At 33.2% G+C, this 13,294-nt stretch overlaps 1 protein-coding gene and 1 long non-coding RNA gene across 2 annotated transcripts in view; one reads left to right on the top strand and one right to left on the bottom strand.

Annotated features, from left to right (window-relative positions):
• Positions 1 to 4,589: 4,589 nt before the first annotated feature.
• The window catches only part of LOC145305238 (uncharacterized), a 56,660-nt gene continuing 47,955 nt past the window's right edge, over positions 4,590 to 13,294 (bottom strand). Inside the window, exon 22 of the mRNA XM_080146834.1 lies at positions 4,590 to 4,973. Coding sequence (XP_080002960.1) covers positions 4,872 to 4,973 — 102 coding nt within the window. The 3' untranslated portion in view covers positions 4,590 to 4,871. The remainder of the gene's footprint in view (positions 4,974 to 13,294) is intronic.
• On the top strand, positions 10,641 to 11,901 carry LOC145305540 (uncharacterized). Its single transcript, XR_013874607.1, has 3 exons — positions 10,641 to 10,845; positions 11,388 to 11,474; positions 11,815 to 11,901. It is a non-coding gene; the product is annotated as an uncharacterized LOC145305540 (long non-coding RNA).

Here is a 13,294-nt window from a genome sequence, read left to right as displayed (position 1 = left end):
TAGTAATGGAATAACAGAGAAATTAAGATTGCTGTTATGGTTTGTAATTCCCCCCCCCCCCTCAAATTTAGGTTTTACAGGCAATTTTCAGATTAAAAATTTTGGGTATAGTCCTTTCCACGACATCCCTCCATAAGGAGCGATTCTTCGTATTTTTAAAATAGCTTTTTATAGGTTATTTTAGGTTAGGTTAGGTTATATTGTGTTAGGTGATTGCCCCACAGGGTTAGGTAATTGGCCCCGCAGGGGCTAGAAATAGGAGAAAAGCTACTGTGAAAAATACGAAGAATCGCTCCTTATGGAGGGATGTCGTGGAAAGGACTATACCCAAAATTTTTAAAGTTGCGCTACCGACCCCACTCTGGAAACTTCACTTAAAGTTGTATTATATTCTCAAAATTTAGAATCATATATGGTTTGGTATGGGGTCGGTAGCGCAACTAGGAGTAAAATGAGGAAAACAAATTTTTTTTGCTAAATTTTTCAGTAAAAAATGACGAAATTTTTTTCATAAATTTACTTACAGAGCAAAAAATTAACACTTTTAAGGTAAAATATATAATAAAAATGTTTTTATTTATTGATTTGGTATATATATTTGTAAAGAATATGAACGAAATTAGTTTTTAATAGATATTTATGCAAAAAAAAATTATTTTTCATATCTAGGTAGAAAATAAAAAGTAGATTTTTGACCTTCAAAAAATATTGATTTGACCCAACTTTGAAGTCAAAAAAAACTTAGTTCCAAACGTTTTTTTTTTCTTTTCCTTGTCCATTATGCATGGGCTGGGGTATGTAAATCAATAATATCAAGTTAAAATAAGAAAATTTGATCATGACTTTTTTGCCAAATTTCCACCCTTAGACCGTTGTGAATTATTGGTTGTAACGTTTGGACACTCGACTTAATGAACCAACGCATCAAATTCAATAATAGTCCCTAAAGTTGTTAAACCAACGAATATTAAAACGTTATTATAAAACTTTGGGGACTAGCGCTATAAACAGCCCAATGTCCCCTGCCGCCGTGGATTATTCATCTGAAGAATATAAATTTTACCTACATTTTTCATAGTTCTTCATTTACCAAGTTAAATGATGTAACTCAGTCTTGGAGGCAAATGATATTTTCTTCAGATAAATTATTCCCTTTAATTGATATTTTCCAGAGAGAGAGGGAACAATGGGCTGTTTATTACACTAGTCCCCAACGTTTTATAATAACATTTTCTTATACTTTGGCTTAACAACTTTGGGGACTCTCGTGAAATTTGATTGGTTGATATAATAAATTAAGTGCTGAAAAGCTTCAACCGGTTATTTTTATCTACAGAAGGGATAATTTTGTGTATCATTACTGGGTATGTCTTATCTCTTTAAATCCCGGGATATTTTGAATTTAGTTACAAATAATTTGGTACAATATCTACTAAAACGTGTTTTGACTATACATTTTTTTAAGCATTAGGTACATTTTTAAAAATTAAGGCATTTTTTTAAAAATAAAAAGAATAAGAAAATCTCCATAAATGATTTTGAAGATTTAAAAAAAAAAATATTTGAATTATAGCGCAAATTCTTGATGTAAACTACATTTAATTTATAACTAACCTTAAAAACTTTTAAAAAGTGACTTAAAAAGCTTTTTTAAAGCCAACAATAAGACTCAAAATTATGAAATTCAATGCAATAAACACTACTGAGGTAAATTAAATATAAAAATTCAAGTAATTTTACCTTATTTCGATTTTTGTTTGTTGCTTTCTAATATTTTTAACTTCAATTTAATTAAAAAATTCATTAGAATTTTAAAGCATTTCATTACAGTATTTTATTTTACTAAAACATGAAGTACCAAAAAAAATATGACTACAATAAAGACTTAATTTAACTGTTCTCGACAAACGTGTGTAATTCACTTTTTTTTAGAGTAGCTACGCATTAATGATGTTTTGTGAAATCTGTTTTTTTCTTCATATCAGTAAAGAGCACAATATCAAAATAAATAAAAAAAATATTAATAAGATAAGGGGGGGGGGGGGAGATTGGCAGGGATCTAAGGAGATAAGACAATTACGGATAAATTGATGTACATCCCTATTGTTTTTATGGTTAACAAAATTACCCCTTATGTAGATTTCAATTAGTGGTTGAAACTGTTGGACACTCAAATTAATGAACCAACCAGTCAAAATTAAATAAAAGTCCTCATGGTTGTTAAGCCAACGAATAAGAAAACGTTAGTAAAAGACTTTGGGGGCTAATGTGATAAACAGTCCAAAGTCTCCACCCTGCCTAGTTATTCATAAAGCCAAGGATACCAGGGCATGTCAATGGGTGGTAAAATTCTGCCTTTATCAGCAGGTAAATTATGATCAGGGTTGGCATAAAAAAACTAAGAACCCAGGTTTTTTTTTAAATGTACCTTTTGTCGATAATGTTTTGACTCATAAGGAGTACTATTTTCAAACAACTAATAGAAATTATAAAAACATTTTATCCTTATAATAAAGTAACAGGATGTTTGTGTGTTTGTCTGTGTGTTTGTATGTTTGTACCGAAGGATCTTGCTAACCGCTGAACCGATCAGGTTCTCCTTAACAGAGTAGCTTCTCATAGTTCCAAGGAAGGTTTATAACTTTTAGGGGGGAGGGTACCACCACCCTCCCAAGATAAATCACAATAAATCGAAATTTTTTCTTCTCGAATAGAGACTCCTACGTAACATTGCAAAGTATCGTAGAAGTTTGATAGAGGCTCCTTGGCAACATTGCAAGGTACCGTATTATTTTTTTAAAACACCAAACAATTAAAGTGCCACTAGATGCCTCTAGGGGCGTAACCGCTAGTTTTAAATAGTGTATAACTGCATTATTGTAAAAATGCTAATTTTGATTTTAAATAAATTTGATAAATTAATGTTTAAATCTTTTCCCTCTTTTATAAAGTTTATATTTGAAGCGCAGCAACTTTGCAATTGACTGTACTCTACTGGTCCGTCAGTCAATTAGCACTACATCTACGCAATAAGTGGGGGAGGGGGGGGGGGATGGAACATTGGCTAGTAAATTACACTGCACTGGTACCCAAAGTTTTATAACCTCGTTACTTCATACCTTAAACTTTGGTACTTTCATTGAATTTTGATTAGTTGGTTCAAAACTAACAGTATCAAAACTTTTTAACCATTAATTTTAATCTAAGGGGATAATTTTATTTGTCATTATTGAGGACGTATATTAATTTATCGTTCGATGTCTTATCCCTGATATATAAGTCGTTCCTATATTCCCATATACTCGCATGTACTAGCACGCATTTAAAGTATTTTCCAGTATGGCTTTGAAACCGATTGATATCCGCTATATTAGAACCGGTTCTCAGGCCTAACAAAACTGGTTTTAAACTTTTTAAATTGCATATATCACAAAAAGACGATTTTCAAGTCTTATTTTCAAAACTACGTGGTAGAAAATTGAAATTCTTTCAAATATATGCCACATAAATATAGTTTAACACATTAACTAGCAAAAAATATGCGGTTCACTAAATTAAGTTCAAATGCATTTCGTGAAACTACCCCTTTGTTAATGTTGCGCTACTTATGAACACTAATATACATGTTTATGTCCTAATGAATAACAATTCACATTTTTAAACAAGGAATGTAATACAAAAGCGTAGCAACTACCTCAAAATTTATATTTGATTTTTTAATGAAAAGAAAGTTAAATTTTTTTACTCTCTTACAAATAATGATTTCAAGTTTAAAATAAATTCTAACTATTTTTCACAAATTCATATCTAACTTATTATATTATAATAGTTATTTATCGAATCGTATTGCAGACAGCTTTCTGTGGATACTGAAATGAAAAATAATAAGATTAAAACCAGTTTTGTTAGCTGTGAGGGGCCGAAGGCCTGGGCTAACAAAACTGGTAAAAATTATTTTTATTTTCATATTCGTGGAAATCTGTACAATACGATGCAATAAATAACTATTCACAAATTATACCATAAGTAAATTTATCACATATCTAATGATTAAACAATAACAGAGTGTAGTACAATAATAAATATAAGAATGTATATTTTGACACAATAGTCGAGTATAGACACCCAGTAGACCATGATTGTACGCAAGTTTTAAAAAGTATGAATGGTTAAAAAAAACTACTACAATATTTCCCCTTATAATGAAATTGATATTTTACTTTCTAAAGCTCTTTGTTCTGAATTATAGATAACCCCCTATTTTAAAGAAACTACACTAAACCCTTTAATTATCCTATCATTACAAATTATCACAAAGAATTTTCCTAACACGTAAAACATACTAAATGTACAGAAAAAATAGTTACCCCCCCCCCCTAAATATTTTAAGGTGCTAATTTGGATGGACTGGATATGAATAAAATGCCGTTTCTCGAAGTCGTACCTGGTCATACGCAATGTTGGAAGGGCGATTCCAATTTCAGATCTCATTTTTCGCGATTTGATATACTTATTTTCTCTATAACAAAGCTTAAAAGATTAATTAATTCATTATATACAGATATAAAGATGAATTTTTCTCAAAATGCGAAAACTGAGATCTGAAATTTGTGTCACCCTTCCAATATTGCGTATGACTGCGTACTACTTCAAGAAACGGCATTTTATTACTATCCCTCCTTATTTGGGCAACTTGTAACTATCAGGAGTAAAATTATTGTGTAGTTTAGATTAAATAAAATATATCCAATCCATCTCATAAATTAGTTTCAAGTCCTTATATAACCAAAAAGTTTCGCAATTTGTCATTTGTCACTTTACATATTAGGAAAGTTTCTTCAAGTTGATTTAAATAAAAAATTAACCTAATGCTAACTTGATTTACTCCCTGATTTCTTCCTAGTTCTGCTACTACTGCTGGATGAGGCACCAGACATTCCCACCCCTTCCATACGACTGCTGCTTGATTCCAGCTGGAAAAAAAAAATATATTTTTAGCACAAATATCCAGTACCCTTATCCGAAGCTCCTCTGCGGAGAGCGTCATTTATTACGGTGACTTAATTTGGGACACCTGCCATACTCAGCGAGGCTGAGGTAATAAAGAGTAACTCTCATGAGATAGCGGGTCAAGTCATAATGTGCTTGAACGTGGAGCTTGATAGCCCTAGTGGCTAGACAAAAGTGTCTCAGCCTACTCCATGACTACTTAAGCCCAAACCCTAAGAAACTATGGCTAATCAATCAATCAACAATGGGCTGGTTTTTCACTCTTATTCCTAAAGTTTAAAAATAACCTTTTTTCCGTTAGCTTAACTTTGGATTCTTTCTATAAATTCTGATTGGTTAATTCGTTAAGTTTAATTTGTCTAAACGTTTCAACCATTAATTGTAACCTACAGAAAGTGTAATTTATTTTAGGTTAGGTTAGGTTATATTGAGTTAGGTAATTGCCCCACAGGGTTAGGAAATTGGCCCCGCAGGGTTAGAGCCCCCCGCAGGGGCTAGAAATAGGAGAAAACCAACTTTGAAAAATACGAAGAATCGCCCCATAAGGTGCGATGTTACGATTTTACCCCCTTTTTTCCCGTTAGCTTAACTTTGGATGCTTTCTATAAAATTCTGATTGGTTAATTCGTTAAGTTTGGTGTCTAAACGTTTCAACCATTAATTGTAACCAACAGAAAGTGTAATTTTGTGTATTATCATTGGGGATGTGTACATCAATTAAAAATTAATTGTCTTATCCCTTTAGATCCTTGAAAAAAATCTGCACCAGACGATGATATGACCCTGAAGAAATTATCATGGCATAATTTTTAGGAATAGTCCCTTTCGTGACATCGCACCTTAAGGGGCGATTTGTCGTATTTTTAAAATTGCTTTTTATAGGTTATTTTAGGTTATATTGGGTTAGGTGATTGCCCCAAAGGGTTATGTAATTGGCCTAGAGTATGTATTTGGGTTAGAGCCCCCCGCAGGGGCTAGAAATAGGAGAAAACCTACTGTGAAAAATACGAAGAATCGCCCCTTAAGGTGCGATGTCATGAAAGGGACTATACCTTAATTTTTAAGTAGGTAAGTAACGCAGCTTTAAGAAAACTAAATTTATTTTCTGCAAAAAAAAGCAGTCAACTGCAATGAGCTATTTTCACTTATCACTCTAAAACACTTAGCAATAGCATTTAAAAAAATTATCAGATCAAAAAATGTCAAAATTAAATAATATTCCAAAAAATCTTCTAAAATACAAATCCAAAAAATTGTCTATTCAAGATGAATTTCGCTTTTGAATTTCTAAATATGAACATTTCAACCCCACACTATATCTTATGGAATAAGGAAAGGGATAATCCTTATATAAAAGTAACATGATCTGTGTGTGTGTGTACTAAAGGAAAAAAATCTTTCGACGCTAGACGGTGAAAATAAAAATATCCGCTAGGCGGCATTTTTTCATTTTTGCCGATTTCTCTTGGAAGGCTGGTGGAGTGGTGGTACCATCCCCCAAAATAGCTATAAACCTTCCCAGAACCCAGGAGAAGCTACCCTAAAAGAGAAACATATCTGTAACGCGGTTAGCGAGATCCTTCGGTACACACACAGACACCCTATTACTTTTATATAACTTTTTGTTTGTTATGTTTCCTATTTATTTTTTCGAAGTACTTATCCCTAAAATCTCAAAATAAAAAGCTTTGATAATTTCTTTCCAAATTTTTTGACGCACAAAAAAGGGGGGGGGGCGTAATGACATCTATTCTTAATCCGTGAGCAAAATGGTCTAAATATTGAGCTAGACCCTTCAAACTTGGTATATAAGCCTAGTACTATAGGTATTACATCTAAATGGCAAAAAAATCCAAAAAATTTTATTTTTAGGTTAGGTTAGGTAAGAAAAACCCTGCGGAAATGGGGTTTTTAGGCTTTTTTGTTGGTCTATATTGATGTGGAAACTTACCTTAAATTGTGTTTTCTTAGGGTTTTCACTTAAATACACTGTATCTATTCATAAGAACATTATTTAAGATGATTCAGCAAGTTGGGGACCGACCCCAGGGGGCTAGGTGGGTGGCCCGCAAGGGTTAAGTGCATTTTTCCATTATACATGTTGTGACACATCAAATTATAGGTTTTTTAGGTCAAGGAACTCAAATTCAGAGCTAAAATAAGCATTAGACTAATCTGAAGCTAGCCCCAGCGGGCTAGGTTGGTGGCCCACAGGGGTTAAGTGCATTTTTTCCAATATATATCTTGTTATATATCAAAATATAGGTTTTTTAGGTCAAGGAACTCAAATTCTGAGCGAAAATTAGCATTAGACTAACCTGAAGCTAACCCCCCGGACTAGGTTGGTTTTCTGCAGGGCGTAAGACCATTTACCTAACCTAACCTAGAAACTTCCTTATATTTTTACAGGTTTTTTTCTTGAATAAACTGTGTCTATTAATGAGGACTGTATTTAAGATGATCCAGCAAGTTGGGGACCGACCCCAGGGGGCTAGGTAGGTGGCCCGCAGGGGTTAAGTGTATTTTTCCCAATATATATGTTGTGATACATCAAATCATAAGTTTTTAGCAGGGTTCGGAAGCCGCAGCCGCAGCCTCAGCCTCAGCCACCATCAGCCGCGCGGCTTACGAGAAGCCTCAAAATCAGCCGCGCGGCTTTCTCAGCCACCCAATAAGCCTCAGCCTGAGTCACAGCCGCGCGGCTTAAAGAAAACATAAGCCACTGTAAGCCTCAGCCGCATTCAGCCACTGTAAGCCTCAGCCACAAAACTCCAATTCAGCCACATTAAGCCTCAGCCGCACTAAGCCTCATTCAGCCAACGCCCCTCTAAGCCTCAGCCGCAATCAGCCGCGCGGCTTATAGTTGGGGAAGCCTCAGCCACACTCAGCCGCGCGGCTGTTAATGATTTGAAGCCGCAGCCGCACTCAGCCGCGCGGCTTCAAGAAAGCCTCAGCCGAAGCTGCAAAGTTTTGATTATGCCGCAGCCGCAGCCGCGCGGCTTGATATTTGTAAGCCGCAGCCTCAGCCGCAGCTTAAGTTTTTTAATTCAGCCGCAGCTTTGACGCAGCCGCGCGGCTGAGATATTGTAAGCCCCAGCCGCAGCCGCAGGTGCTAAATTAGTACAAGCCTCAGCTTTCAATTCAGCCGCGGGGCTTAATTTTTATTTTATTTTGTCTGTCTGAAGCTAAAGATCTCAGTAACCACTGAACTGACAAGGTTGTCTTTCTCAGAAAATATATATATGGTCATTGGGTGGTTTTGAGCTAATTTTGGGGTGGGGGTCAGACATTTCCATCCCCCAAAAATAATTTTTAAAAATGTATTTTTTAATAGTTATTTCTCGCACCTCGGAACTAATAAAACTAGTTTTAATCATATAATTGTACATTTTTATATTCGTAGAAGCTGGATATAATATGATGCTAGACATAGTTTTTTCGTATGAATGAGAACCGGTTCCTATCCACCGGATTCGAATGAATACGAGAATAGTTATTTCTTTCATCGTATTATAAACCGCTTTCCGCGGATATAGAATGTACAATTATTAGATTAAAACCGTTTTTTTAGCCCCGAGGTGCCGAAGGCACGGGCTAAAAAAAATTGTTTTAATCTTATGATTGTACATTTCTTTATTCGTAGAAAGCGGTTTATAATACGATGCTAGACATAGTTTTTTCGTATGGATGAGAACCGGTTCCTATCCACTGGAGTCGAATGAATACGAGAAAAAATGTTATCCTATTAAATTTTTTTTATATTATATTGTTTCACCTGGAGCAATACGTTTTTGAACGTTAATACTTATGGACAAACAAGCATACTTTATTTTAAGGATAAAAATAAATATTTTAAAAAATTTATATCATTTAAGACTTATTAGTAAAATGTCTCTTTGTCAAGCTTAAGATCTCTGTAACCGCTGAACCAATAAAGCTGTACTTCTCAGGGAATGTATTTACTTGTTATATGGTATTTTAAAATTTTTATAAATATTTTTTACTTAATTGTTAAAATTTCAAGCGTTAAAAAAATAATTATTTCTAGTTCAAGGAATCCAAAAAAAAGATTTTAGATAAATTGTACAATCCCTATATCCCTGCTTAAAATGTACACTAGTGTTGTTTTTTGTTCTGTTGCGATATGGATGTGTCCGTGCATCCATTTAAACATTTTATTACAACATAATTATTAAAATAGACATGTTTCATTTATCCTATCAATTTCAAACTTTGCATGATGATTCCCAAAACAGTTAGGTACAATCTAGAAATTGTAGCAACTCTATAATCGTTACCAGAAAATCTATTTAACATTTTTAAATTTGATCAGGCTAGATAAAGATTAGAAGAGCCCTGTAGGAATAATTCACCTTGTTTTTTTCTCTAAATTAAAAAATTAAAAATGGGGAGGGATAGCCTTGTGTGAAATCAGCTTCTATTTCATATCATGTCAAGATTTTTTTCCGTTTTCATCTAACCAATACTCTGTCAATTGATGCCTGAAATTATTTTTCTATCAAATGTTTCATCATATTTTCCAATATTTCAAGTAAATGAATTTTCCTAAAAATGCCACAAGTATATGATGGTATATATTACCAAGATGTGAAAGAAAAATTTAGGTAATCAATTTCTACCGTTTTCCGGTTTTGAGAAACAACCAGGGAATATGAAAAAAAGGTTTATAGGCCCACATTCTATGTAAAAATATACATCAGATTTTAAACTTTGACTGGAATTGTGCAACATTAGGCCCTTAATATAATATAAAAACTGACCGAAAAAATTATCATTCATGCATTTTGAATTAATCAACTCTAAAATGCGCCGTTGTTTTTAGTTACTTTGATGTATATTTCTAAAGAGAACATGGACCTATAGTTATTTTTTTGTACTCCTAATAGTTGTTTCCCCCAAAAAAAATTTTGAGACACCCTGTATATTGATGAAAAGTAAAGGGAAAGTTTTTTGCAATTATTGCCCACAAACAATAATCTAACCATTCAAAGTATATAAAAAAATCATTTATTACAAAAGACATACAGACTACATACTGATGTATAGATTAACCTTACCTAATTTCAAAAAGCTCTGCTTTTTATATTCAAATATTCAGATTTGAATCTGACATAAACAAGTTTCAATGTCTCGTAAGCAATGGAGAAAGTCAGTGCAAAGGAAATACATTTTATGCATACATTTTATATGGTCCAGTTGTATCCATATATAGTTGTTATTGCCAAATGGCGTTATCCCAAAGTTTCTTATCATTTGATTTAGTAGATTTTATCCTCTTAGGAATATTTTTTTCAATTTTGAAAATTGTATACACTCCCCCCCCCCCCCACTGACAGAAGTATGACTATGGCAGAGAACAACTATTTTAGATTAGGTTAGGTTATAGGCAAGGGTGCTGAGCACCCGTGGCAAGGCAGGCTAGGGGACCAAGCGCTGCGGCTAGTCAGACAAGGGTGCCAAGCGCCGCAGCCAGAGTTCATAGTTCTGTTGGGGTGGGGGGGGGGGGGGGGGTTATAAAAATTTTCAAAATAGAAAAAATATTTCTAAGAGTACAATACCTGCTATATCAAATAATAAGAAATTGTATAATTGTAGCAAACTTATTTTAATACAACTAAGTTTCAAATTCTTAACTATTCTACTATGCTTTGAAATCTCAAATTAGTTTTCAAAATTTGTAAATTAATGTATGATATCATAATATGTAATTAAATCTAAATAGTTAAAATAAGTGGACCAAAAGGTCCCAGGGCCGGTTCTCGTATGTATAATCTAAGAACGCATTTGAAGAATGTCCATCCTGAAATTTTTCAGGTATGTAAGTTTGTTTTGATTAACACCTATGAAAGGAAGCCTGCAAGAAATACACCGATCCAACTTCTAAAAGACTGCTACTAGTAGACACTTGTTGGCATTCAAAGTCAAATTTCGCTTTCTTCACCCTTTTATATAACAACCTTTGTTTTGTAGCTGCGCTTCATAATTTATGGATATTTTAATCCATAACGTTTGTATCTTATTTATTCAATATTTATGGCTTTCTTGTATTAATTTTACCACTTTATTAAAGCTCTATGTCCTAAAGTATGTTATGACACGTGGCTTGAGAGATCTTCACTCAAAGAATTTCATTGAACATATATATATGCAAACAGGATATGGGACTTACAATGCATTCTGCTAATTTGGAACCAACAACTCTGTACTTATTTGAGCTCTCAAAAGCGATCCTTTTATTTTTAGTCATATATGGATAGCAGCAACAGTTTTAAGGTCCTTTTTTCACTTAAAAAATTAAACAGCTGTAATTTTCTTATTTTTGAAATTAGGCCTTACTGTTAAGGGTTAAATTTTAGGCCCTGGAATCAACCAAAAGAAGCCTTGAAGAAACAAAAGAAAATGTTCTGAATAAAAGGCCTAGAATTAGCCAGCCTAGTGCACAGGTAATTAGAAAATCATGAATTTTTTAAGGGATCTATAAACACTTAGCTATAACTAAGAAACAGCAGCAGAAAAGTAGAAATATAATTTCAAGTGTAAAGTAAAAATAAAAGGAATTTTAAACTAACAAGTTTTTCTCAAATTGTTTATTCAAATTTCTCTAATTCAAAAACAAAATTTCAGTGGTTAATTGTAAGCTGAAATGACTACTGTTTTATAACAGCATCATATGTTAGCACTCCTGTTTATAAGTCTTAGCACACATAACTTTAATTCAAAACACCATGAGTGTCCCTTCCCCCCTTTACTGATATTAAGTTATATATAATTTTAACATTTTAGATCAAAATAAGAATGTCAAAAGAGACATTTGAAGAGGCTATCTTGGCAATGTGCTGCTATAATGCAGTTCCATTCTCATTTTTTTTCGAGCCAGGCACAATGTTTCAGAAATCTCAAAAATGACAAAAATCATAAAGATTTTTTATTTTAAAATTTTCTATTAGTTTTCAAAACAATAAAAGGGATCCGAGGTGGATATAAGTGGAGCATTCCCCTTCCCCCACCCCATTTAAAAGCTGTGCTTAAAGAGCGTAGATATTAAGGGATATTTTTCAACTTGTGTATATTAATAAACAATTGTTAAAAGAATATTTTAGACATTATCAAAATCGACTTTTTGTCACTCTCTGGAACACTGTGCTAGGATTCCAGCTGATGAATGGCAACATTGCCAAAATTCTAGGAGTACCATTAGGTGCCAAACTAGTAAAGAACCTAGTTATGAAGAGAGCTGAGGAGGTTAGTATCTCAGTAAACTTAAAGAGACAAAAAAATTATCATCAGATTATCAAACCTTAACATTATAATAATAAACAAAAATGTTTAGATTTTCCATGTTTTTCATTTTTTCCTCTCAAAAGGCCTAAAAATCAGGATGTTTTTGGTTGATCAGTATAGCAAAAGGTGCCTAGAAAATGTTAAGGTTTGATAATCAAATGATCAATTTTTTCACGCACAATCCCTTAAATTGTGATAGTTCCATGGAGTATATTTAAAAATAAGCTAGAAGTGTGAAGCTTTTGATATTATGGGGTGTGTTTAAAATCTTGTTCAAAGAATTGGGGTGGGGGGGGGGGCGGGGGAGGGGGAATTAAGTTTTAGTTAAATATGTTTGTATTTAAATAAAATCATAATAAAGTGTTTTGGGCATTAAATCAAATTAATTATTTTTAAATTTTGAAGGAGAAAATGAAAATGGCGGAAAAACTGAAAAATAAGTGGCTTTACATCAAAATTGATGGTGCCACCCGCCACCGTCATAGCATAGTTGCTATAAATGCCAGATTTGTAGGTACAGTTTGTTTTATTTCATACAAGAGCAGTTTAGTTGCTATATTTTAGGCTTACTAGGAGTTATGCCCCTATATATAAACCTTAACATGATCTATGTGAACCATGTCTTAAGTGGAGAACCCAATTAAGTAGTTATTGAGATCTCAGGCTTCAGACAAAAAAAAATTTGCTATTAATATAATTGGATATAATCTCATTTCCTGTATAAGTTTTGTAGCAAAGCTGCTCCATAATTCTCTTTGTCTGTCTCTCAGTCAGTCTAACTATTAAATAGGAAAAAAATGATTTTCTCTGCTGTTATTGAAATTTTCAGTTAATATTAAGAAATATGCACATTCTATACATTGTTTTGTCTGTCTGTTGGTCATGCTTCAAAAGACATAAAGCTAATTTTTAAAGGTTTCATGGTTTCATGAGTTTTTTTTGCACATTCTCTATTTTTTTGTTTAATTATTATTAAACAGCT

This window comes from Acartia tonsa, chromosome 14, assembly GCF_053477335.1.
Source record: "Acartia tonsa isolate MP-2025a chromosome 14, ASM5347733v1, whole genome shotgun sequence".
In the NCBI taxonomy this organism is placed as follows: Eukaryota; Metazoa; Arthropoda; class Copepoda; order Calanoida; family Acartiidae; genus Acartia; species Acartia tonsa.
The sequence above is the reverse complement of the archived record's forward strand: the minus strand, read 5'-3'. Positions and strand labels throughout refer to the sequence as shown.